This window comes from Atractosteus spatula, chromosome 8, assembly GCF_055471065.1.
Source record: "Atractosteus spatula isolate fAtrSpa1 chromosome 8, fAtrSpa1.hap1, whole genome shotgun sequence".
In the NCBI taxonomy this organism is placed as follows: Eukaryota; Metazoa; Chordata; class Actinopteri; order Semionotiformes; family Lepisosteidae; genus Atractosteus; species Atractosteus spatula.
In genome coordinates this window covers 61,864,748-61,891,525 of record NC_142713.1, presented here as the reverse complement: position 1 = coordinate 61,891,525, position 26,778 = coordinate 61,864,748, and the positions used below count along the sequence as shown (strand labels likewise).

General features: G+C 41.0%; 1 protein-coding gene across 2 annotated transcripts in view; it reads left to right on the top strand.

Moving 5' to 3' along the window:
- The window catches only part of pkp2 (plakophilin 2), a 31,423-nt gene extending 4,645 nt beyond the window's left edge, over positions 1–26,778 (top strand). The window contains exons 3-13 of one of the 2 annotated variants that reach the window (XM_088923184.1): positions 1,294–2,006; positions 3,220–3,358; positions 5,073–5,280; positions 8,717–8,894; positions 17,762–17,879; positions 19,133–19,294; positions 20,257–20,433; positions 23,645–23,798; positions 24,098–24,290; positions 25,693–25,780; positions 26,352–26,778. In XM_088923184.1, coding sequence (XP_088779310.1) covers positions 1,294–2,006; positions 3,220–3,358; positions 5,073–5,280; positions 8,717–8,894; positions 17,762–17,879; positions 19,133–19,294; positions 20,257–20,433; positions 23,645–23,798; positions 24,098–24,290; positions 25,693–25,780; positions 26,352–26,414 — 2,193 coding nt within the window. In that variant the 3' untranslated portion in view covers positions 26,415–26,778. Of the gene's footprint in view, positions 1–1,293; positions 2,007–3,219; positions 3,359–5,072; positions 5,281–8,716; positions 8,895–17,761; positions 17,880–19,132; positions 19,295–20,256; positions 20,434–23,644; positions 23,799–24,097; positions 24,291–25,055; positions 25,479–25,692; positions 25,781–26,351 lie in introns of those variants that run through there. The other variant, XM_088923185.1, reaches the window with a different exon arrangement.

Below are 26,778 nucleotides of genomic sequence, written 5' to 3'. Positions count from 1 at the left end.
CATAGCGTCAGGCCGAGTGCTCTTGGCGTGTTTGGTGTGAAAATATTCCTCACTGGCACTGACGGGAATGTGGAGGTTGGACTTGTGCGTGTTTGGAAAGGACAAACAAATTCAGCTTTCTAATCCAGTTCCAAAATGTAATAAATTGGGAGATGTTTGAAATACATAAGAAGAATCTTGTGCGTGAAAATCCGGCCTGCCTGGCCTTGTTTCTTAATACCTACCCATCTTTAATTTCTTTCATGAAAGAGCTGTCTCCAATTTACATCACAAGAGACACGGTTTCTGTCTGTTTGTAGCTCCATATTGCTGCCATTGTGATTCAGCACAAGGCAGCAAAAGGTCTAATGATACAAAAACAGCCCTATCACATTGTAAATATGCTTTAGACCAAGCAAATTCTGCTACTACTGTATATTAATAGTAAATGTTTTCATTAAACCGACACGTAAAAGGTGATGTGCTTTTTAGATATCTTTAAGTATTAAGTATAAGAGCAACCTGCCAACCAACTCAGATACACTCATTTGCTTGCAGTTGCTAAGCAAATGACCGCTTTCATGTCACAATTTGAGCAAACCCAGATGCCGGGGTGACACCCCTACTCTTGTCGAGAAACACCCTGGGCTTTTTAATGATCACAGAGAGTCAGAACCTCTGTCTCATCTGAAGGATGGTGCCTTTTTACTGTGTCCCTGTCACTATACAAGGACATTAGGATCCACACAGACCACAGGGTGAGCGTCCCCAACTGGACCCACTAACACCTCTTCCAGCAGCAAAATTAGTTTTTCCCAGGAGGTCTCCCACCCAGGTATTGACCAGGCTCACACCTGCTGAGCTTCAACAGGGTGATATGGCTGCTGGCTGTTTACTATAGATTTCAGTTCTGTACAAAGTTAGGACAATATTTATTCCAGTGCTCTATGTGCTTGTCTGCATGACATCTCAGTGGGCCTTAGAATGTCATAGTACTAAATAAGACTACTTCAAAACCATCCAGGGTACCTTTTGGCTAAAAAATATCCTTTAATAAATCTGTTACTACTGTATTCTGCTGATATAAAGTCAATGTCGTGTCATTCCTCTTATTTAATACTTATTAAGATACATTCCTAGACTGATGATAACAATAATAATAATAATAAACTTTAAAGGTTGCTTCTCAAAGTGCTTTACAGAATGACAAAGGACGTAAAAAAGTAGTAATATTAATGAGTTGCTCTTGTGATTGCCAGTTTAGTGTACTGCAAGTGTACTTACATTTTTGTAATACAAATGCACGTCTTGCAGCTACGTTCCGCTGTGGGCTACGAGAATGGCTTCAGCACTGGAAGAGCATGTTCCTCCGGCCACGTGCTAAAAGAGGGCACAACGCGGCCGTCCATGAGAGTGGAGGTTTCGCCGCAGTCCAGCCCAGAAGTGCCACATTCCCGGTTCGCCCAGTTGAGCCTCCACTACAGGATGGGGCACAGGGGGGTGCACACGCTGCCGGCGAATCAAGTGTTTCTGAACCGCACATCCGAACTGAACCGAGCGCACTCCGTGGGAGCTGCTCAGCGCTGCTACGCCCATTCGGAAATACTGAGCAGCCGGAAGCCCAGCATGGCCCGGGCCGAGCACCTCGGCAGGAGCCAGTATCAGAGAGGGAGGCCCGGTCCCCCCTCGGATGATGGGGTCTTCCTGCCCAATTTCTCCGTGGCGACCGAGAGCCAGAGGCCCGGCACCAGCCACAGCATTCCCAACGTCCTGGAGGCAGCCAGGCCGGGAGCCAGCATGCGGCAGCACTGGCGCCATGGATCCGCGCTCCACGCCCATCAGAGCACATGGAAGCAAACCTTTGTCCAGAGGGACAGCGGCCAGCGGCGGAGTACCAACCGCGGCTCCGGCCCCTCCTCGCTGATCAGCATGGAGCTCGACGGGAACGCCAGGAGCACAGCCGCCGCTCGGGAAAGAGCCGCTGGAGCCGAGATCCTGAGGAGATCTGTCAGCGAAGTGAAGGCACAGTAGGTTTCTTGAACTGTCCTGCAGTGAGCATTATGTATAACATCTACAGCATTTTTTTGTAGTATTGGGTTTCAGGTGTGATGCTGGGAGTTTCCATACAGATTTTGCTCTCCACTAGCTAGAGGGCAAAAGTGGAAAGTATGTGGACGTGTGTTTAAAATTGATAACATTTAAAAACAGGCACGTTTTCCCCAAAGGGTTGTGGGAGTATGTTGCAGACTGTTGTTGCCAACTCGAAATGTTTCATGTGAGAAACAGCTGGATGAACAATTCATTACTATCAAATGGGCTAGAAGGGCCTAATGGCTTCTGTTCATTGGCCTTCTTTATGTTCTCCTGCAGATCTGAACCTTTGCCTTTGTTTAAATCTTCAATTTCTTATTCAAAGCTATTCTTTCTATTCTATCTAATCTGTTCTGCAAGAGATATCTGCTTTTGCAAATATTTTAAATACAGTTTATAACAATTAAATGTAGCCTGTAAGGTGTTGAGGTGTTTATTATATATTACTCATTAAATTAGGTTTTACCACATTAAATCATACTTGACCTTTTACTCTCAGTTCTGTTTCAGGGCAGTATATGGTGAGTGTTGTTTTATGGGGGACAATGCCCTATTATTTGATATGCCTGGGCAGTAATAGGATATTTAAATAAGGAGTAGGCAAAACAGACACACTCACATAGCCATAAGATAAACATAAGTGCTCTTTATGTAAAGTCTGTGAGAAAATATGAATCAAGAACACAAAATATAACTTAAGTTCTTCCATGAACTTCTAACTAGACTTCTTCAGTACTTCTCTAAAGTACAGCTGGGAAGCGAAGCTGGTTTCAGTCTCTTCTCTCAGAAACTTGTTTTTTTTAAAGACTAAGACTCAGGGAATTCCAAACACTCCCACTTTGAAGTCCCCTGGATGATCCCTTTCTTCTGCTCCTTCTGTTATATGGTGCAACACATAACCGGGATCTGCTAGCTCCTGTTACAGCTTCTACTCAGTGGTTTCAAGTGTCAACCAACCAATTGTTTTTCTCCAAGAAGTCAGGTGACTGAGGACAGCAGGTCATTCCCTAATACCTTCTGGGAAATATAGTTCAGACAGATTCTTATGTCTTATGTTGGCATATGTTAAGAATCAAAATGATCTCTTTTTCATTGTGGATAATTATTTGAGGATATTCCAAAATTTAAATAATTTCTGGTTTCTCATAGGAAGGCAGAGGGACAGATAACTGAGCTGACAGTGGACAAAGCAGTGAATCTTCTCACTCATAGCAGCATAGAGATGCAGATTTCTGCTGCCAACGTCATCCAACATCAGTGCTTCTTAAGCAGTGAAGCTAAGAAAGTGGTAAGATATTTTGTGTGTTTGTGTGTTGCTCATTGTGTGTTTCTCATAGGCATGTTCTTACAAACAGTATTCTAGCTGTTTTTCCACAGGTATGTCACAAAATGCAAATTTAAAATGTGTGCATACATCTATAATCTTAATAAAGTCTATAACAATGTTTGCCATTGTTATCTTCTTTCAAAATACCAATTGCATTGCATCTGAAGATTTATTTATAGTTAATCGCGCAGGCAAAAATATTTATTGGCGAATAAGACAGAAAGCACACTAAAAACTTCTAACAATGCAGTTTTTGAGCTAACATCTTTAGGGCAGAAATAAGATAGTCTTAAGCTGGAATAGTTCACAGAAAATACTGAATTCAAACAGTATTGAACTACAGGGATGAAGAATGGGCTTTAAAGGTAGAGCTTACAATTAGTGGAATAAAAGCTATAAAACACAGCAGAAGTATAGAAATCGCAGCCATTGAAGAGCTAAAGATTACAGTTTGAAGTGAGACTAGAGGAGGCTCAAGAAGGGAGTCTGACATGGTGCAGTCCTGATCTTTCCAGATATCCTGTTTCAGCAACAGGGAAAGAAGAGAGGAAAAAATGCAATAGGCAGGAAATTTAAGAAAAGGAAAAACCAAGCAGACAGCAGAAGATCAGAAGAGTTTATGGAATTCAGGGGTATAAGGAGAGGAAAGGGTTTGGGGGTGGCAGAGTAACAAAGGAAGAGAAGACATAGGTAAGGCTAGGCATCTTAAAGTGAGCGGTCCAGCCAGTGAAGAGGGTTATCATGGAAGACACCAGGCAGAGAGAAAGATAGGCAGATCTCTGGAAGAGTTGAAGAGGCATGCAGTGTAGGGGAGAGCTGCAGAGGAAACAAGGTTTTGCATTGTTGAAGACTTTTTTAAAGAAAGATAAGTGTCTGGAAAGAAATGTGCAGAGGACAGCAAAGCAAAAAATCAAGGATTTAACAGAAAAGCTCTTAATGCAGATTGAAAAGTGGTAGGAGAAACCATAGGAGGAAATAAGAGAATCTGAAGAGCAGGTAAAGAGAATGAAAAAGAATGGGTCCTGCTACTGATACCTGGTGAACACCTGTTTATAGAGGGAGGCATTCTGAAGAAAGAGAACCACACCATGAGAATTGGAAGGAGCAGTTGGAGAGCAAGACAAGTGCAGAGAGTGTCTGGAATCTGGAATACGAGTTTCAGAGAGTGAAAAAGGCAGTGAGTTGTGGTGAACAGTGTTGGAAGCTACTGAGAGGTCATTATGGGTGACGAACAGTCAGTACCAGGTAGAGAGTGACCAAAAGAATTGTTTTTGCTGAGAAGACTTTTTAATATTCAAAAGGAAAGGTGCCAGAGTGAAGAGCTATTGAAGAAAGAGAAAAGAAAAATGCCAGATATGATGTAGAACATACAGGGATATAAAAATGATTAACAGAGCAAACTGATTTAATGTTTTCATGCGGATTTAGATATTCTTCCATACTGAAGTACAAAAGAACCTGACAAAGGAGCACATTTAGTCATATATAGTGCGACTGGAAATTGGGTAAAAGCTTGTTCATCTTCTTTCTTGCCCATTTCAACAAAGATTAAAAATCCGATAGCTGTTTTTAAAGTTTTTAGATGCTCTTCTTATCAATTAAATGTGGACCTCACCTTCTCCCAAGATACAGTTTAGATCAGGAGTCACTAATAATGGGGCCCTTGTCTCGCCAGGTGTTTTACATGCATGGCATTCCCAAACTAATTAAAATCCTGGAGTGCGACAACGTGGAGCTCCAGAGGGCTGCCAGCGGAGCTCTTCGCAACATTGTGTTCGAGAACAATGACAACAAGATGGAGGTGAAGGACAAAGATGGCATTCCAGCCCTGCTCAGGCTCCTGAAGAGAACCAGGGACGTAGAGACCAAGAAGCAAATCACTGGTAAGTCGCACCGCTTTCCTTGGATAGTTTTAGGAGGACAGATGTTGCTTTATCTGTCATTGCTTGAGGTGAGCCCAGGCCAGCATGGCGAAGTAACAGTTCATGTGAAAGGTTTGGTTCTGGACTGGAGAGACTGTTGGAAGTCTGCTTGTTCCCCCTGTGTTTGTGTGTGGGTTTTCTCTTGTTTTTTCCAAGACGTGCTGGCCCGGTTAATTGTTGCCTCTAACACTCGCAGGGTGTGCACTGTGACGGGCTGGAATCTAGGGCCCCCCTTCACACTTCACTTCTGGAAAAAGACAAATTGAGTTTTTACATGAAGATTGTATATTCTTATGGGAAAGCTAAAAAAAAAAATTTAATTTATGCCCCATTATATACTATACTTTTGAATAATACTTTACATTGTTGATAAGAATGAAAAATAGATGAAAGACCTTACCTTTCTGCCTCAGATAATATGTATATTAATGATACCATATCAACAAACTTGATAGATCAACAAATTTTATTATATTTTTAAAACACTCTTTATCTGAAAACCCATTATAAAAATGTTAATTGCAGCTAAAAGATTACCTCTGTTCTACTTATGTATGAGTATTGGTAGCTGTATCAGTTTTGTCTTTATAGTAACTCATTCTAAGAATGAGTTGTGTCAACACAACATAAAGCAGTTAATCTACACTAAGCATTGTAATGCCCAGCAAACAAAACCTGCATTGAAGAGACCACATTTTAAAAAAGATAACCAGATGTTTATCTGCTGCACAGGAATGCTGACGGTAGCATTAACACCCTCAAGGCTGATCTAGTCAGATCTCAGAAGCCATGCAAAGGTCAGCTCTCAGACTGGTCGGCTCTGAGACTGGTCAGCACTGAGACAGCTCTGAGACTGGTCGGCTCTGAGACTGGTCAGCACTGAGACAGCTCTGAGACTGGTCGGCTCTGAGACTGGTCAGCACTGAGACAGGGGAGCTTCTCAATATCTTCCCTGTCAACCAGAATCTTTAAACCACTGCCCCAGTATGGTGACCAGGGGACTAAACTATTTAGTAGTTTAGTAGTGTCTAGTTGCCCATCTCTGAACTCATTTCAAAGCAGCGATATGATATATTTTCTTGTAGCATAGTTACCACAACTATTCAAGATATTCAGTGTTTCAGGTCATGTGGCACAGTTCAGAAGAGTAGAGGTGTTATCAGTGGGCTCTCTGAGCTATACAGTCTGGCCTAAAGTTGTCCTTTAATAATACAGCTAGTATATTTTCCCACTTCTCTAGCTAATCTGCTGGTGCAGAATGGCTGACTCATGTGTCTCAGGTCTGAGCTGCACTTCAATAATAATAATAATTGCTTACACTTTGGACACTCCACTCAAAGCGCTTTACAGGTAATGGGGACTCCCCTCCACCACCACCAGTGTGCAGCCCCACCTGGATGATGTGACGGCAGCCATAGTGCACCAGAACGCTCACCACACATCAGCTATTAGTGGAGAGGAGAGCAGAATGATGAAGCCAATTCATAGAGGGGGATTATAAGGAGGCCATGATTGGTAAGGGCCAATGGCAGGACGCCGGGGTTATACCCCTACTCTTTTCGAGAATCTCCCTGGGATTTTTAATGACCACAGAATCAGGACCTCGGTTTTATGTGTCCTCCGAAGAACGGCACCTGTTTACAGTATAGTGTCCCCATCACTATACTGGGGCATTAGGACCCACATGAACTGCAGGTTGAGCACCCCCTGCTGGCCCCACTAACACCTCTTCCAGCAGCAAGCTTAGTTTTTTCCAGGAGGTCTCCCATCCAGGTACTGACCAGGCTCACACCTGCTTAGCTTCAGTGGGCTGCCAGTTGTGAGCTGCAGAGTGATATGGCTGCTGGCTAATGGGGTCAATGGGGATCTAAAGCACTAAAACACTCTGGGGTCCCTTGGGCTGAAAAGTGCTCTGTAAATCCATTAGGACTGTGAAAGATGACTGATAAGGTTGAACATTTGTGTTATTTTTTTTAATTTAGCATTGTCTGATCTTTTTTGAAGGGATTGCATTCTGTCTTACTAAAGTACACAACAATGTCAACACTGCGCTCCATGAAATGTAACAAAATCATAAAACCTTTTTCAGCCAGCACCATTCCCATTTATTATCCTCCGAAGCTGAACTGTGTGCTTCTCAGTATGCAGGTCTGCCTTTTATCTAAGGGACACATGGGAATTTAGTTAAAAGGCTTGCTCTGCTCACCACAGGAATGGAGAAAAAGTGACCTTGTAGCAGGAATGAGAAACAAAAATTGAATCTTACTTGCAGTGTTCAAACTCAGACATGCCCCGTCTGCAACCTTGTGGAAAAAAAAAAGGAGCATCAGGATTGTGAGTTCATGTCAGACCTATACAGTCATGCTCAACAGTTTTATTGGGTTTTCTGAGTCTTTCAGAAAACTCAAGTTAGTAACCCATCCATTGTCTATGCTTACTTAACTATTACACAGAGTTAAAAACAAGACTGGAGAATGTAAGAAAGATAAGAGAACAAAGAGGAGGCCATACAGCCCATTTAGTCAATCCAGCAGTCAGTAACTGGAAAGAATTGAAATGTGACTGAAGAATCATTGGACAAGATTTCTTTATCATTGTCTGTAGATCACATCTGGAGGTCAGTTTTAAGTTAAGAGATGGGTAGTTAGAGTAATACCTTATATTTAATATAGCCAGCATGTACTATAAAAACAACAGACAAATGCCCTGTATTTAGTAATAATATATTTGAAAACTTCTTATCTCTCTCTTGGGACACAGAACACACAGGAACATAAACGGGCTTTGTATGATAGGAGGGACCTTCCTCCAATGTGGCTGCTAGAGCAGTAACTACTGGATCTGAGGATTATTGAAAGATCTAATGGGACCAGTTGTGACTGCATGACTGGGTAGCTTGTTCCAGACACCAGCTGATTGTGAAATGTTATATTTTTTTATGATGATGAGTTCTATTCAAACAGTAACCATTACACTGGTTAAAGTGTCCTTTTATTTGGGCCTCTACAGAACACAAAGTAGTAAATTGATGAAGAATCTCATCCAGCCATTTCTTGAAAGAAGCCAGGGTATGGGCTTTAAGAACATGGCTGGGCAGCTTGTTCCATATTCTCACAATCCTCTGAGTAAAAAAGTACCTCCTGTTTTAAATCCACTTCCACCTGTGTCCTCTGGTTTGTGTTTCATCTTTCAAAAAAGAAGAGCTGTAAGGCTCAGATCGAACTGCACTGGTCAATGATGAATGTGTTTTGGCTCTTGTACTTACATAAAATATTTCATCCTAGATGATTTCCCAGTGTCCCTTGTTTTGGGCATGCTAACAGTCCACATTTGGAATTTTCTTTTCTGTGGCATAGGATTTTACACTTTAAAAATAATTAATTGTTTTCTTTATCAGGTTTGCTGTGGAACCTATCCTCCCATGACCTCCTGAAAGATTATCTTGCCCAAGAGGCCCTCCAGACTATCACAGACACAGTCATTATCCCATGCTCAGGGCTGTCAGATGGAGACTATCCAAAGGAAGACCTGCTGGTGGATCCAGACCTTTTCTACAATGCTACTGGCTGTCTGCGGTATGTAACCTCTAAGTATGCGCTGCGATGACCTTAGATAACCCCATGGCCGAGGAATCTAGCTGGACCTAAAAGCCTCTAATTTCACTGCCTTTTTCTACATTCCAGTGTTCAAACAGAAGAAAAAAGGAAAAATAAATCTCTGGTTCTTTGGAAATAATGCAAGTCTTTATAGCCATGTTTGGCAATGAGGCCCTTGAAAACTCTTTTTGTTCAGAGAATGAGAATTTTTAGAAATTTAGTACATTTTAATTCAGAACATGGTTGTCTTAAATTAATTCCTGGAGACCCTGGTGTCTTTCCGTGTTTTTTTGCAGTGGTCAATTAAACAATAAACCAAATGATCTTTTTAGCTAGACAAATATGGTAGGTGTTCTTAAGGTATTTTATATTTAATGATTTAAAACATTCAGTTTTTATTATTTGTGTCTTTGGTAAACGAATCAGCTTTTTTATGCAGGAGGTTTAGCATTAAAATATTCAACCTGGCTAACTGTCAGGTTTATTTTAGCATTAAAATAAAACTCTTTTATTTACCTTCCTGCATTGAGAAATGTTTAGTGAGCAATTTAGTCCATTTCTGACTGTACTGAATATACAGTCATTGGTGTTCAAGGGAACGTTTCCGCAGGTCTTTCCTCCCGGCGGCTGTCAGGGTGTATAACGCTGCCCTAGGCTAGGACTATTTGCTCGTCTATGGACAGCATGTTGCTCCATTGTACTTTTTGGACAATCAATCTGTATAAACCTATGCACATTTTGCACACATTTTGTATAAACCTATGCACATTTTGCACATATTTTATAGTTTTTACAGTGACTATGATCATCATATTTTGCACACACCTATGTATTTATTTTTATTTATTTATTTTATATTTATTTTGTATAATTGTTCGTCTATTCTGATGTCTGTTTTTGCTTGTCTTGGGCTGGACTGCTGTAACACATCAATTTCCCTTCGGGATCAATAAAGTCTTATCTTATCTTATACATAAGCAGGCTATAATATACATGAATATATACATGAATGAATATACATTAAGTATTTTATTACACAGAACTGTAAAAGGTATTAGTGACACATTGTATAGTAATACAAGTATTATTTAAAAAAACGCATAAATACAAGTGACAAGAGTAAACAGTGAGGCAGATTTTAGAAGTGCAGAGCCATTGCAGTGCAGTAAGAAAACAATGTCCATCTATCAGTACACCACCTGTAGTTAAAGAGTAATTGATTACAGGACAGCAGAGGGAAAGATCGCAGCCGTGTCCGAGAGATCTGCTGTGTGGACAGATGAGTCCCGAGGAGGGTCTGAGCATTTCTGATTTCTACAGCTTGTTCATTCCAGCAATGAGACTGAACTGGTCCTGGAGGCAGGGAATCAGAGAGGAGGAGTGGAGAGGGCAGCAGGGGGAATCAGGACAGAAGAGGGCCTGGAGAAAGGAGTTTTGCAGAGCCGATGTGTGCAGCTGTAGGGAGCCAGAGGAGGGACTGGAGTAACAGTGTGGTGTGGAGTGAAAGGAGGTGGAGGAGGGACCAGGAGGGCGGCAGAATTCCTCTGAGCTGGACAAGAAGAGCAGCACTGGCAGGCAGTTCAGCAGGCAGGAGCTGCTAATGTCCAGGCAGGAGACCAGGGCCTGAGCTAGACATGCAGACAGGATAGTGAGGAAGCAGCAGACCCTGCCAATAATACAGAAAGCTCTAGAAATTATTCGTCCCTTTGTGGCATTTCGCGGTGGGTGTTCAGTGTGGAGGCAGAGCCCTTGTCTAAGGGCGACTTGTTGCCTTGACAACCACAGCAGAGGTGGTTAATTTTGAATGAGCCACATCTTTGGATTAACTGTTTAAGATCACACTGAACACATCCCTGGAGGGACCAGCTAGCAGGACTCTAGTCCTGAACCCCCGCAAGGGGAGACATAAGAGCAACAGTCCCAGAGGGGGTTGTGGAGAGACCCTTAAGGCCGTATTTTTCTCCTCTCCAGTCCCGCTGTGAGAGTTGACCGGGGCAGGCTGAGTTTCTTTTGGCCTCGCTCTTTATTTTCCAGTCTGGATGCTGCTGTTCCAAGAAGTGTGTTTTTTCTTTTTCCTTTTCTGTCTTTTTGCTGACCTCACACCAGTACCTCCAGTTGTTGACTTTTACCTGTGTATTTGCCTTGGCTCCTCCCAAAAACCCGTATTGTTACGCCTTCTTGTTCATTTGATGAGTCTAGGCCTCAACCACCATACTAGGAAGCCTGTTCGAGACTTTTTGAGAGAAGAAGTGTTTCCTATTCTCTGCCCTGAATGAATTCCCTGTCCTGAATGAAGTTTCCAAGAGTGACCCAATGTACTTGAAATAGTCCTCTGGGATGAATATTCCCCTTAGAATTTTTATGCCTGTTTATCTGTTCAAGACTGAAGAGTTTTATCTCCCTCAACCTGACTGTATACAACAGTCCCCTGAGGCTAGGAATAATTTTTGTTGATATTTTTTGAATTCCTTCTAAGATTATCATTATCATATCTTTTTGTGTGGTATGGTGGGGAAAAACTGAATGCACGGTATTCTAGATGAGGTTGTACTAGTGTATTGCAGAGCTTAAGCTTCCCTGTATTTAAATTCCACACTTTCTGCTGTGTACCTAAGCATTCTGTTTGCTTTTTTTATTGCTTCCCTACATTGTCTTAATGAGGACCTAGAAAAAGGTCTCCATCAACACTCTGATCATCATGTGTAGCTTCCTTTAGCTCTGTAGCACCCATACGGTATGTATAGTGTACGTTCTTATATCCAGCATGGATCAATTTGCCTAAACAATGTTGAATTTCATTTTCTACAGGCCAGTATTGCTGGGGAAGAAGCAGCAGGGGTGCAGAGCAGAAATGTAATGGGAACAGGAGACAGAGGGAACTCAGAGGCTCTTGGAGAAGATAAAGGAGTGCAAGTCAGAAAGTAGCGTAGTCGAGGGGTCACAGTTAGAAGGCAAATGTTTGAAGTCGCCAAGATCACTGAGGTAGAGAACAGGGAGGGAGGAAAGGAGAAAATCCAACTGTTCGCTAAAAGCAGTGAGAGCACCTGGTGGGAGGTAGAGAACAGTGATAAGAGGCCGAGCAGGGGAAGATATTCAATGGCATGAAAGTCAAAAGAGATAAGTGGGAGAGAGGCATAGAGGGAGAGAGGAATCCAGCTGTGTGCTGTGGGGGTGGTAGAGCTGTCGGGATTGACCTGGGTTTCGGTTAGAGTGAGAATGTCTGGAGCAAGACGGGAGGCAAGAGAGGATTTCATTTCCTGTTTACTCAAAGCCAACTGGCAGATACAGAGAGCGACTGGAATGTGGCAAGACCTGGACATGGGAACTCGGGGAGCAAGTGGTTACAAGGGGTGGAGCAGAGGAGGGGCTGAAGGCTCAGAGCGGGCCGTGGCGGGGGGAGCAGGGCAAGAGCGGCGGCTTTTCTTCATTTGCGTTTTTGCTTTGAAAGTTGGTACGGCATCTTTGAAGATGAGGTCTTTGCATATGAAACTAAGGAATTAGAAAGGCGTTTGATTTAAAATGCAGACCATTTCTAAAATCAGGATTTGTGCATCATGTATGTATCTCTGCTGACATCTTTGCTTTGAATTGATACCAAAGTAATTTAATTAGTACAGCAGTGTCCAACTCATAAGATAGTTTTAAGCAGGTAATCTGCAGCGGTAAATCATCTGAACACTTCGTAATGGAGAATCAGTTAGCATGTCAGAAGGCAGCTGAGAGAGCCAGTAAACCCTAAATCAAATAGCACAGTGGGAGGCAGAGGCAGACGATTGCAATAGAAAATCAAATTAGTATTATATTCGTTCATGTAATGTAGACTTTGAAAAGAGAGTGTGCTATGGGAACAAAAGTAAATCCTAATGTTATCTGGTCTTGCAGTTTGCCTTTAGGGTTGTATGAATACAAGCACTCATTTGCTTTTTTCTTTCTTCAGGATTAGCATTTCCCTGCTTTCAGGTGGTAACTGTGCTCCTGTTCCATGAACTATGTTCCAGTCCTTTTTGCTGACTCTTAATAGAGGTGTCAACCATCTGTAGAAGATGTTTGTATAGCTGTGTGCAGCGTCAGCTGCAAAGGCATCAGTAGAGGTTAATTCCAGACTGAAAAGGCCGACTTCTCCTTTGTAACCGTATGTCTGTCTTGCATTGTCCACTGTCAAGATGAGCCTTGCAAGCTTGTGTATAATAAGTTTAATTCTCTAAGGTCTTCTCTTCTTTGATATTTTAAAGTGTTTTCTTCAGCACAGCAGAAAAGGTGAAAAAAGGTTTGCCCAGCGCTGTTTGCTCTATGCCCTTTCTAGCTTTAGAAGGTGAAAGAAGCACCCTATTGATTAACTTTAATGTGATCATAGATGTGTCATTCGAGCACAGCTTTTTCTCCAGCTGTTTTTAAGTCAAATCTACAAATTTACAGTTTTGTTCGTAGATGTGGGAATTCCAGCCCTCAATGATGGTGGCAGGTTGGAGTTTTATGCGTTCTGCTTGGATTTTGTAATAAAATCCAAATAAAATCTGGTTCACCTGATTTGACCAAATAGATTAACAAGGCAGTATTTAAAAAATACAGAATAGTTTGAAAATGCTTTTTGTAAATGCCACATTTGTAATACAAATATCAAGGCACACCCATGATGTTGAATTTCTGACCGTAAATGCTGTACAAATGAAAGTGGAATCGATACAGCCACAGATGTGATGGTTTTGACACCTGGGGGTGAATTGGGATATCATTTCAAAGGTCTTTTTATGTCAGTATGCAAAATGGAAAAGGGCTTTTAAATAAATAGTGAGAGGAGGTCGTCGAGTCCATCTAGTCCATTTGGTTACTAGTTACTACGTGATCCCAGGACCTCATCCAGGTGTTTCTTGGAAGAAGTCAGGGCTTCGGCTTCAACAACATGGCTGAGTTGTTTGTTCCAGACTCATATCCCACTCCCCCACAATTTTTATTCCACCTATGACACAAAAGGCTTTTGTTTAACTTTGTTAAAAATTTACCGACTCTTAACCAGATTATTGCTTTGGTAAATTAATTACAGCTTAACAATTCTTTCCTGTCTCCAGAAAGAGAATCCGAGTTTTATGGGAGGGCAGATCATGGCACATGTTATCTGTTTACAAACAGTAACTTTGATACCTTCACTTTTAAAAATGTTTAAGAAGTGATTTTTCCCAGCATGGGATGTTTTTTTTTTGTTGATAAATATTTGATTTTAAATATATCTTTCCTTTATAAATCATTCAATAAAATGTGACTCACTTGTTTTAAGCTATGTATGCTATCTATTGTAAATACTAAATCCATATTTTAAGTTTAGAAATTTGCAAATAAGATATGAAAAGCCCTTTATTCTCAGGTGTACAGTATGTATGTGACATAAGATTTTTCCTAATATAGTCTGCTGTTCATGTGTGCAAAATAAAGGCATACAACTATTTTAAAAGTTGCTTGGCTGTTGCAGCCACTTAAAACTTAAATAAATATACAGGACAACATAAAAGAACATTAAACAAATATGCATCAGCTATAGCCTTTCAACAAGGCGTAATTTGACCCCGAACCATAAGTAGTAACCCAATCCAATTCCAAGCCTTTGTTTTCCAATGATGTTTCAGGACAGGGACGCTACAAAAAGCCAAAAACCAAAGTTTCACTTCTGCTGCGAACGCTAGGGCAGAGGCAAAGCTGTTTTGTTCAAGAGCGAAACTGTCACTGTGCAGCACTGTGCTGGCATGTCAGTTCTCACAAGTTCACACGAAGACCTGTTTTTCCTCAGTGGCCATTTAATTCAGTATTTGAAAGTAACCACACTTCTTGTTTTTTCATAGGCAGTCAGGAGAACTTTTGGTGGTAAAGATGAACATCCTGTGTGTGGCTCTTTTCAATTGGCCCATCTTTAATAGCCTTCCACTCTGCCTGTTCACGTTTTTGCCAAAGTGTCAGCAGGTGCCAGATCAGTTCAGACACACAGCTGCACTGTTTGCACTTTCTCAGTTTTCACAGCGACACACCTCTGATCCTTGTCTGACTGAGCAGTGACTAAGCCCTGGTAGAGCTGTAATCTGTATGGCAACCTGGCAGAAAGCCCAGCTTCCCCAGCTCTTTAAAAACAGCTTTATCGTGAGGTGCAGTTGCCAGGCAACCTGTCCAAATGAAGACCTTGCAAGTCTTAATAATTCATTATAAATTAGGTTTTAATACAGTACTTTGGATTGTCTGATTGACTTACGGGTGATTCTACAATGGAGGCTGAAATAAAGGATATTTCTTTAAAGAAAGGATGAGAGACTGTTTAGACAATTAAAAGACAATGAGTGATAGGCTAAATGAATATCTTCTTCAGATGTTAACCTGAGTTCTGTAATTAATATTTAATTAGAAGTTACAGAAGTTTTGCAGGTACTTAGTTGAAACTTAGGTAGAATCACCTCAAACAAATCAGATGGTGGCCTGATGGTATCCTATCAATTCAAGAGAAGTTGTACATACACTGTGTATTTTGTTAATACACATCCATTCATCAGTTTTCTAACTGCTTTATCCAGTAAAGGGTCACTGGGGAGCCGGAGGCTGTCCCAGCAAGTAACGGGCGCAAGGCGGGATACTCCCTGGACAGTACGCCAGTCCATCACAGCACAGACACTCAGACACAAACACACACGCTCACCAGGGTCAGTTTCCGCAGAAGCCAGCTGAAATGTGTTTATTCGTTCTACTTTCAGTGTGGAATTCAGCTTTACTTGTCTCTTCGCAGCAAGCATATGCTGATGCTTCTCTAATTCTAAAATTCTGGAAGTGATAATTAATTTGTATTTCTCAGAAAGTCAAAGACAATTAACTACCAGGGCTACATACATACCGAGCCCATTTTCATTTTACACCTGTGTAATAATTCCACTGCCTTTGCAGAGGATAGCTTTGCTTCCTCTTCCTCCTGTGACTCAGTGGTTCTCTGCAGAAGTTTTGTACACGGCAGTAATGTAACTCGTTCGGCCGGTCCTGAGCCCACTGGGTAACGCACAAGACGTTTTGCTTATGTAATTGATTTAGCCGATTCACTTTTTTACGGAGACTAAGTTCATCACAATTCTAACATGTTGTGTATAATAAAGTTTTTATTATATAAGCATATATATTACGTGATGTATAGTTTTTAATATATTAGCATAGTATAGTAGTATAAAAATAGTATACAGTACATACAGTATACTAATATATTTAAAAATCTGGATTATGATCTCTATTATTTAAATGGAATATTCCGATCGATAAGCACATCAGAATTTGGGACGATTCTGAAATTCATGTGTCCAGTATATCTAATTTGTTTCTTTAATGAATACAGAGACTTTTTATCAATTTCTCATAAAAGACTAGGTTTGCAGGCAGAAAGCAGGCAGTGCATGTCTTTAGATTTAGAATCTGGTATATAGATCAAAAACTAAATACAGATAAATTTGTAATAATTTGAGGTGTCAATTAGTGGGGTACCACTGCACTACTGCTTTTTTTAAATTCGTGTTAATAACCTAGATTTGTATATAGTTATTAATCTGTTCAAATCTGCAGATGATTTCAAAATAGGTGGATTACCAGAAAAGCAAAGGAAATTCAAAATGATTCATACAGATTCCAATTCAGGGAAAACACCGAGCAGATGACATTTAATGCAAACAGCAGCAGTCATAGTAAATACATAATCATTTAAATACGAGATGGTAAACCTTAATACAACACATTGACAAACATTGCCAGCACCTGTATCACCATGCAACTCACAACTGGCAGCTCTCTGAAGCTCAGCAGGAGTGAGCCTGGCCAGTACCTGGATGGGAAACCTCTTGGGAGGCTGAAAATCACAGAGCTTTTCTAAAAAAAATAAGGTTTTTAACCCTGGTGTTCTGGTCAAAGTTTCCCCTGGACTTTACCGGTCTCCTAATAATCCCCATCTCTAAACTAAATCTCTAAATTTAGAAAACTGCCTGATTTTTCTAAATTATCATAAATGAATACATTTGTTTATCTGAACCATCGCTTTTGGCACAGTATCATCTGCTGAAGCCCAAATAAAGAGTTTAGAGCTAGAGGTTTTTTAACAGATTGAATGCCTCTACTTTAAATTGGATTAACAGATTAAATTCTATCTGCTTTTTTTCCCTAAGCAAGAGGAAGGGAAAACACTCCTCAACAGTCCATTCAAAGAACTTTTCTGTAGTGTTTTCTTTAGTGCAGTAAATGTTTGTGAAATTACTTTATGCATATAATGATTGTTTAATTCCCCAATTCTTTTGCATGCAAAAGGTCCTTCCTTGTTCCATAATTTACAGAGCAGTTCCGTATCTTTCTTAAGTGTGGTAATACATACATAAAAGCTAAAAGAAGGGTATTTTTAATGCATTGTATTTCAGAGAATTTCACTGTTTCATTTTCTGGTTTTGCTATAATTGTGATCGTACTAACCTTTAGTTCTTTCAGTCATTAAATAAGTACTGTGGCCTGAAGAGCTGTCACGTGTTCCAGCCTGACAAACGGTACTGGTGTTGTAACAGAAATCCGCACAAAGAACGTGCTGTATAAGACACTTCCGCCTGAAAACAGTACAGTGCCGATCTTCTCCACCTGGTCGCAGTTCAAACTCATCGTATTTTCAGCTGTAATAATGGATCCAGTGAGGAAATAAGAATGGTTACAAACAAAAGAAGGCCATTCAACCTTGTATATAACGAAGCATTACTATTTTATGTTCTACTAAAAGGACAAAAAGGAGCACATTGTTACGAGTTGTCCTTTTCACTGCTAAACAAAACAATAAAATAATTTGTGAATGTTTATTCGATTCCTAGGAATATTAGTTCAGGAGGCCCGGAGGGACGGAAGGCAATGAGATCCTGCGACTCTTTCATTGACTCACTTGTGCATTATGTCCGGGGAACCATTGCCGACTATAAACCAGATGACAAGGTAAACAATCTGAGTGCTTATAGCATTTCTTTCAATGGCTGTAGAATTTTCTGTTTCATTACAAAACTGAGAACATTTGAGATAAAAGTTTTTATCTTTTGGCCTGGGAATAATGAATATCTCATTATCATCATCAGCCACATGGTGATCGTGCTCATTAAAAGGCGCATATCTTAGCATGAGTGACTCATCTAATAAAACCCTCCATCCAGATCGGAGGTCTGCGGCTTGAACAGCACCTCATTTGATAGATGTCGGAGGCCTGGACTCGCCACAGATACCTGTGATGCCGCATGGGGGTAGGCCGCCATAGCCAGAACCCCAAGACACACCCTTCACACAAGATATAAAATAGACAAAATAAGGCTTTTATTTTTCGAGTCTTGTCTTGTGGTAAAAATAAGGATAAATCACAGCCCTACCCACAGGACTACTGGAAAAATAGTGAGCTATGACACTACCCTTCAGCCTAAGCTGGAGAGGAAATTAATAGCAAAAGAGTGGCCCTCCACCCAGAGCTAGGGAAGAATAAGTTGGCAGTAGTGCTACCCTTTCAGCCAAAGATGAGAAAAACTATAATGAGCTGCAAACCTTCAGACGGGCTGATGCAGTCTGTGCTGGGCAATCTGAGATCCTCAGTGGATTCACCCCCTCACCAACACCACCTTCTTCACTGCTCGGCGCTCAATTTATACAGTCTGGAGCAGGATGACCAGCTGATCCTGGGAAGCTTTGAAATAGACCGATACAAACTGCAGGAAAAGCCACAACTTACAAGGCACATCCCTGTGCGGCATCACATCCTGGTCATTGAAATCTTTTTCATAAGTACTAATTGTTGGACAGATAATGTAACTAATCGCTAACGTTGTACAGCTTATGAGATTGCCTGCCTTATATATCAGTAGAATGAAAATTGGTTTCAAAATGAGGCTCTTTAATACCAAAATATTGAACGGGGAATAATGAGTGAAACAGTCCTCTTCCTCCAGTGAGTTCTGAAATACTTCCACATCAATTTCACATTAAGAGAGTGTTTGTCTGTGTGTATTTACTGTAAGAATGTATTTTGAGAAGATGCACAGTACAGTTTTAATGGATGTGAAAACGTTGGTAGCATATTATGTTTAGAGGCATATTGTACCTAACATAAATTATTTGCCCTTTTTATTTATTAAAGAAGCTCAGCCTATCAATATTCTTCTGTGTCTGAGGCGTGTGCTCACGGTGTCTCACTTCACTGTGTTCTGCAGTCCACAGAGAATTGTGTGTGTATACTTCACAACCTCTGCTACCAGATGGAAGCTGAACTGCCCCAGAAATACATCAAGGAGATCCACGAGTCAAGACAGAACCTGGCGGCACCAAACAGTACACCTGGCTGTTTTGGGTCTCGAAGTACAAAGCCTAACGAAGTACGTTATTGAAACTGATGACGTGGGTGGATCTAATGCAGTTTAGACATTGCAGGCAAAAGAGGAAAATGGATTGTTATTACTAAAATAATTGGTCAAAAGCAACCTATTTCTCACTTAAGACGTTTACTTCATGCATGGCGATAGCTGGTTAATAAAGGTCATCATTGCTCCAGAAAACACTGTATTGTCAGTTCTGTAAGGTCTACATTGAGAGGTATTTAATAAAAGGTTGTTAAAGGCTTAGAGCTGTCCAGAATTGTCCACATGGCCTTTCACTCAGTCTTTCAGTGCAAACTCTTTTTTATAGGTTCTGCAGTGGTAACTCTTTAAACTGAACATGCACTTGTTGAGATTCAGCCTAGCTTTGCATTCACACTGAAGGCGGTTTTTCCTATTTTGTTTTTCTTATTTCATTTCATTTTCTTCCAATCAGGTTTCACGTCGACTTCAAAATCCTCAAGCTCACCTATAAGACTCTGCATGGCTTGGCACCTCAGTACCCGTCTGAGCTACTACTCCCCACCTCGCAACCTTCGCTCTTCTAATTCTGGTCTCCTGTCTGTCCACCAAGCCCGTCTACACTCTGTGGGTGACTGGGTCTTTTCCTGCTGCGCCCCAGAGCTCTGGAACTCTCTCCGCAAGGATATCAAAGAGTCACCTTCCCCGAGCTCTTTCATATCTAGACAACACTTTCTTCTTTAGACGGGCTTGTATGGAACTGAGCCTTTGTCTAATCCTTTGCTTTCCTAATGTAATATCCAATCCCCCATCCTACTATATCCTCTCACTGTGTATTTTTGTGTTCTGTAAAGTGCTTTTTGAAGACACTTTTAATGGTGCTATATAAAATAACCTGAAGAAGGCTCCACGGCCGAAACGTTGTATTCTTCTTTTTTCAGCATGGAATAAACCTATTACTTGTTCCTATATAAAATAAAGTTTATTATTATCATTTCTAGGCCCCAGAAAGCAGAGTACCCTTCCCAGAAGAGAAGAGCAACCCACGAGGAGTGGAGTGGCTATGGAGCCCCATCACCATCAGGATGTACCTGTCACTGATCGCCAAGAGCACAAGGAAGTTCACTCAGGAGGCCTCCATCGGGTCTCTGCAGAACCTCACTGCGGGGAACAGCTTGGTAAATAGATAGAATCACCCCGCGTAACAGCGATGCCCCCCTGCTGAAGCTTCTGTTGTCCTTCACGCAAACGCATTGTTATACTGGGAAAGGATCATGAGTCATAGAATGTCATTTGTCCTCCCATGGGCAAGTTGTAAAGGGATCTTTTCAAATAGGCGGGTCCAGAACAACAGACACACCAACACACAGCTGTTCAGAAATCGTGCTCTTTATTTACAGTGCAGGAATTAGGCAAACCCCAAAACAAAACAAAAGCCTAAGCTCCCCTTGAGCTACCAGCTCAATTCTTCATTCCCTGCCTAACTCGCAGGGCAGCTAAGCTGCGTATTGGCTTCAAAACAAACACAGTATTTTGGTCTCTCTCTGAGACTCGTCACAAACGTCTTCCAGACAAATCCAAATCTTTCTGCAATACTCTTCACAAAACTTTCAACATCTCAAGACTCGCTGTTTCTTAGTCTGTCCCTTTCCCTCTGGTAGGACTTCACAGAGGATCTACTCTCTGAACTCCAGAAGACGAATGCCCAGCAGCTACTCATTTGCCCACAGACCTACCTGGGAAATGTAGTTCAGACAGTGCTGCTATCTTCATTCAGTCCTTTTTATTCTTATGTATCTCCACTGAAGCTGCTTAACTTGCAGCTTAACTCTGTTAATGGTCATGAAATATTCTTCTATGAGTTTGTTCAGTTTTATGTTTCCTACTCCCGTAATGTCTCTGTGCAGGTTCACAGTTGTTTTAAGATGTCCAAAACATTGAAAATAATGCATAAAAATAAGACTGAATTATAATTGATTATGCTTGTTGGTTAGTTTTCATTTTCGTTTCTCAGAAATTTCATTACATTAGGGAACATTTTCAATTTCAGCCAATATGGGGAAAAATGGTCTAATATAAAAGATACACTTTCTGGAAATTTAAAGATGATTTCACAGCAGCAGAAAACACAGACCGAAGAAAAAAATACCCAACCTTGCTTAGGGCCTAAGAAAAGCTCATACCCCAGATAGTTTTTGGTGATGTCCAAGTTGACTATGGAATCGAGTTAAATGTGCAGTCTTCAAATGGTATGTGATAGTGCTGTTTTACTAAGAAAGTTTTTCTAAGCAACTGAGCTCCTATACAAGACCACAGGCTTGGGGAGAGGTTGTTGTTCTTTATTTCCGGTCTGTTTCAGTGTCATCAAATAACTAGTAAACCGAGAGCCTCCAGTCTTATTAATCTTATACAGTGGATATAAAAAGTCTACACACCCTTATTGAAATTGCAGGTTCTTGTGATGTAAAGCCAGAAAATAGATAAATCATGTCAGACATTTTCCATCTTTAATGTTGCCTTTCAACCAACAAAATTTAAGAGAAAAACAAATAGATAATTATTAGGAAAAATAATTGAAATTAAAAAACCTACAACACCTTGGGTGCACCCCCCAACTAATACTTTGTGGAAGCACCTTTTGCATTTGTTACAGCAGTAAGTCTTTGTGAATAAGTCTCTATCAACTTTGCACACCTGGACTTTGCAAATTTATCCCACTCTTCCTTGCAAAAAAGGTCAAGCTCCTTCATAGATAGATACTTTATTGATCCCGTGAGGGAAATTGCAGAAATTCATATTGCCAGGGGATCTCCAGTGCACAGCCCTCTTTAGGTCATTCCACAGGTTTTCCATGGGATTGTGGTCTGGCCTCTGACTGGGCCATTCCAAGACTTTGATCTCCCTTTTCTGAAGCCATTCCTTGGTTGACTTGGATGTGTGTTTTGGGTCATGTTGGAAGGTGAAATTCCTCTTCATCTTCAGCTTTCTGACGGAGGCCAGCAGGTTTTGTGCCAAAATATCTTGATATTTGGAGCTAGTCATTATCCCATCTATCTTGACTAGAGCCCCTGTCCCAGCTGAAGAGAAGCAGCCCCAAAGCATTATGCTTCCACCATCATGCTTCACAGTAGGTATGGTGTTCTTTGGATGATGAGCTGTGTTGTCTTTGCACCAAACATATCTTTTAGAATTAAGGCCAAAAAGTTCACCCTTTGTCATCAGACCATAAGACATTTTCCCACATGTTTTCGGGTGATTGAATGTATTTTTTTGCAAAATTTAGATGAGTTTGGATGTTCTTTATTGTGAGAAATGGTTTCTGTCTTGCCACCCTACCCCATAGCCCAGACGTGTGCAGAATACGGGAGATTGTCATGCAAGGAGTGACTAATACCTGCCAGAAATTCCTGCAGCTCCTTTAATGTTGCTGAAGGCTTCTTGGTAGCCTCCCTGATAAATTTTCTCCTTGTTCTGTCATCAACTTTGGAGGGTTGTCCTGATCTTGTCCATGTCCCGGTGGTGCCACATTTTCTCCACTTATTGATGATAGTCTTTACAGTGCTCCATGGTACATTCAGTGCCTTTGATATTGTTTTATACCCCTCTCCTGATCGGAACCTTTCAACAATTAGAGCCCGTAGATGTTTTGTCAGCTCCTTTTGGACCATGGCTATCCCAGTAGGATGCAACCATGGAAGTTTCAAGGAAATCCTACAGGAAACGCTGATTTTTATTTGGGGTTAAACAGAATCGGTTTCATTGATGACAGGTGTATGCTACCTTTGGACATGATTTTGAATGTGATTGGCTAACTCTGAGCACAGCTACATTCTCCATTATAAAAGGGTTTGAAAACTTATGCAACCAGGCTGTTGTAGGTTTTTTAATTTCAATTATTTTTCCTAATAATTATCTATTTGTTTTTATCTTGAATTTTGTTGGTTGCAAGGTCACATTAAAGATGGAAAAATGTCTGACATGATTTATCTTGATTTCTGGCTTTACATCACAAATACCTGCAATTTCAATAAGGGTGTCTAGACTTCTTATATCCACTGAAGTTTAGTTTGAATCATCTGTTTTTTAAATGTAATTGATCAACTAAGTCATAACAATTAATTTGACAATTAACAAAGTCATATTTTCAGTGAAGGGAACTTTGGTCCTTGCAGAATGAAGGATATTCTGACTTGAGTCCCAGATGATCTCTCAATTACACAGTTTAACAAATTGCAAATTTGATTGGTTGCAGCTTGTATGTCCCAGGACTTTTAGAAATTGCTGACGTGGTGGTTACTTATAAAATATCCACAACTGGGGACACCCAGGGCAAGGCAAGGCCTGAGGATCCCTGTTCTAAATGAGTAACTCAACATTTGCTTAACGCAGCTGTCGAACTCCATCGCACACACCATTGTCCGGAAAGAAAGCGGCCTCCAGCACATCCAGAAGATGCTTCAGTCAGCGGACCGCGGTGTGCAGAGGACAGCCGTGTCCCTGCTGAGGAACATGTCCCGGTACCACGAGCTGCACAGGGAAATGGGTAAGACAGCGGCTTTGAGGGAGAACCCCAGATTTGACCTCTTGTGATACTGGGCATGGCATCCGCTGGCTGTTACAGTGTTAACATAGTTAACCTTGCATTTGTTAGACTCAGTTTGTTTTGGTCTTTGTTACTTTTTTGTAGAACTGGTTTACTACTATCACTTTATAAGCCAGAGTGGAGACTTCTTTTCCAGCAGCCTGATACCACTTCATGCTTTTACCACGGGCCAGATCAGAGGTATCACAGGCCTCACCATGCATGTTGGCTGTCTTTTCATGTTTTACTTTCTCTTCCAGGAAACCAGATATTGCCTGATCTCCTGACGATTCTACCCAGTTCTGGCACCAGCACAGATGTTCCCCCAGAAACCACCGTGTCCATTTGCAGCGTCCTCATGAACTTGGTCCAGGATGACACCCAGAACGCACGCAGCATCGTCAACAATAAAGGGATGAATAAAATCATCAGCATCAGCACCAGCGACAATGGGTGATTATTTTTTTTCTCAACTTTTTTTGCCTTTACTACGCTGTCTGCAATCACACTGTAACACAAGCTCCTCCTCATCAGATTCCTATGCTGTTGATCAGAGTGAACAAATTAGAGCAGCTGATCCATCACTTTTACCGGTCAAATTAAACTGACTCTTTGACTGGTGTTCTTTGTCATGTGTTCCTCTCTTCACATACATGAAGATAAAAGGCTACTTTTTGGACCTATAGTATCTAGCAAGACATAGACCTATCAGCATTGTTAGTCGTAGCTATCGTAGCAATATGACTCAGTGTTCAATAGAGATTCCCGTAGAAATGGTGCTCATTAAAGAATATTAAATGAGAAGAAGAATACTGCTTATTAAGCATTACTGACTTCCATCTCCACTAAGCATATGTCTGGGTCACAGTACAAAATTTTAACAGAGCTGGATTAACCAAAACCAGCTTTATTTGTTGTTTCTCTCAGACTTCAAAGATGCTATAAAGCCATGCTTTTCTTTCAATACTAAAAGATGAGAAACTGAAACAGTAAAGCAATAAAGACTAGCTCTGTCAGAGCTCCGCTAAACCCTTCCCAGTTAATGAGCTGGTGCAGGTGTCCTGCCAGTCACATTTCAAAGCTAAATTGAACAGAATCTTCTTTTAAATACCATGTCAGCAGCACAGGTGAGCCCTCCTGGGACCTTCTATCTCAGGAGTGCTGAGCGTTTTGGGAAAAGCAGTTTATTTTATTCTCGGTTTCTCTCTTGAAAACCAGGACTCGCTGGGTTTTTGCATGGATGTATTGCTCCACAATTGCCAGGCCCCCCATCACCCATCATGACTTCGCTGTATATATGAACAGAAGGAAGGTCTGTGAATGAAAGGGGGCTGTGTGGCACATCTTGCTTGTTTAGTAGTTTAGTAGCTGAGTGAATCTAAAATGTCTTCCAGCTGTTTCTTAAACAGAAACAGTTTAGAGTTTGGGCCTCAACAACCTGGCTGGGAAATACGTTTCCAACACCCACAACGCTTTGAGCAAAGAGTTTCCTGTTCTCTTGCCTAAATAAAGTCCCTTAAGTTTTCAGTTGTGACCCCGTGTCCTTGTTTCACTACTGACTGAAACAGCTGAGCATATACAGTATGTATGCAGGCAACCAGACAGCATTTCAAAACTCCCTTAGCCAAAAAACAAAACAAATGAAAACACTAAATCTGTCTAATAGCTGAATGATTCATGGATACAACTACTACTACTACAACTACTATCTAAATTTTTTATGTTGTGATAAATACTGTAATTATGACTCCTGGATTCTCCTACCCGTCTATTATTGAGAAAATGTGTTGCACACAAGACAAATTATTTAAAGATGTAAAATTGCATTTTCAAACGCCGAGCCCCTTGCTTTCAGGTACGGTCCTACTAGAGTGGCCAAAGCAGCCGCAAGCCTGCTTCACGCCATGTGGAGACTCTCCGAGCTTCACAACTTCTACAGAAAGGTACGTCGTGAAGGGGAATTCGTGTCCTGAGTACAAGCATTTAAGAAAAGCTACAAGCAAGAGGAGGGCATTCAGATTATCTTGCGTGGGATGTCTTGTAGTTGAAAGGTCAAGACTAAACTTGACTAGTCATTTCTTGAAGGACCTCAAGAATGTCAGTAACACCCTCTTCCTTTCTACTTGTGTTCTTAGACCCATATTTCCCTGCTGGTCCTGAAATCCTTCTAAGGGCTGACTTTGTCAGGATTTTGAGTGCCTGTTTCTGGTGCCCACATAGTCTTTTTTGCACCATCTTTTTCAATAAAAAGTGATTGTGTGTGAAGGAAGTAGGTCAGTTTCTTCATCACTTCTATCATTTCTATGTACACTAAATATTTTGCCTAGATGTAATTACTAAACTCTAGTAAGCCATGAATCAGGGTTTTAAAAATGTTTTTGATGTGTGTATGCGAAGAATCTTTTCTAGTTTCAACATGAATTGATCTTTGGTTCAGTTCGACACAAGTGGAGTGCATTTCTAGGCAGATGTTTTGCATTGAATGTTTCTTTTTCTCTTTCATTTTTCATTCAGGCTGGATTCAAGAAGGCTGCTTTCATCAACAGCAAGACCATAAAAGCAATTAACTTACCCTGAGACAGCAGTGGAAGTGTCCTGTACATAACTTAAGTGGCACTAGCTATATTATCTTTTTAGACTTCAGAATCTTTTATTTTAGTGCCCCCTGACGTATACACACATAGAATACAATACCTAAATGTCCAAGAAAAGGTGAATTCTGAATTTGCTCTTGTAGTGCCCTAAAGAATCATTCCTCAGGGCTCAGACATTGAGTTGCTAACTCTGCATGAGTTTCTCAGTCTCAGGTTCTCAAAAGTATCAGCCTCCAGCCTCCAGCCTCCGCCTGATTCAGCTGTGCAGCTACTGCTTAAGCTGTTTTCTCAGTTTCAGCTCTGTTGATCCTCTTCAGTGCTGCCACCAAATAAATTCCTTGATCGCC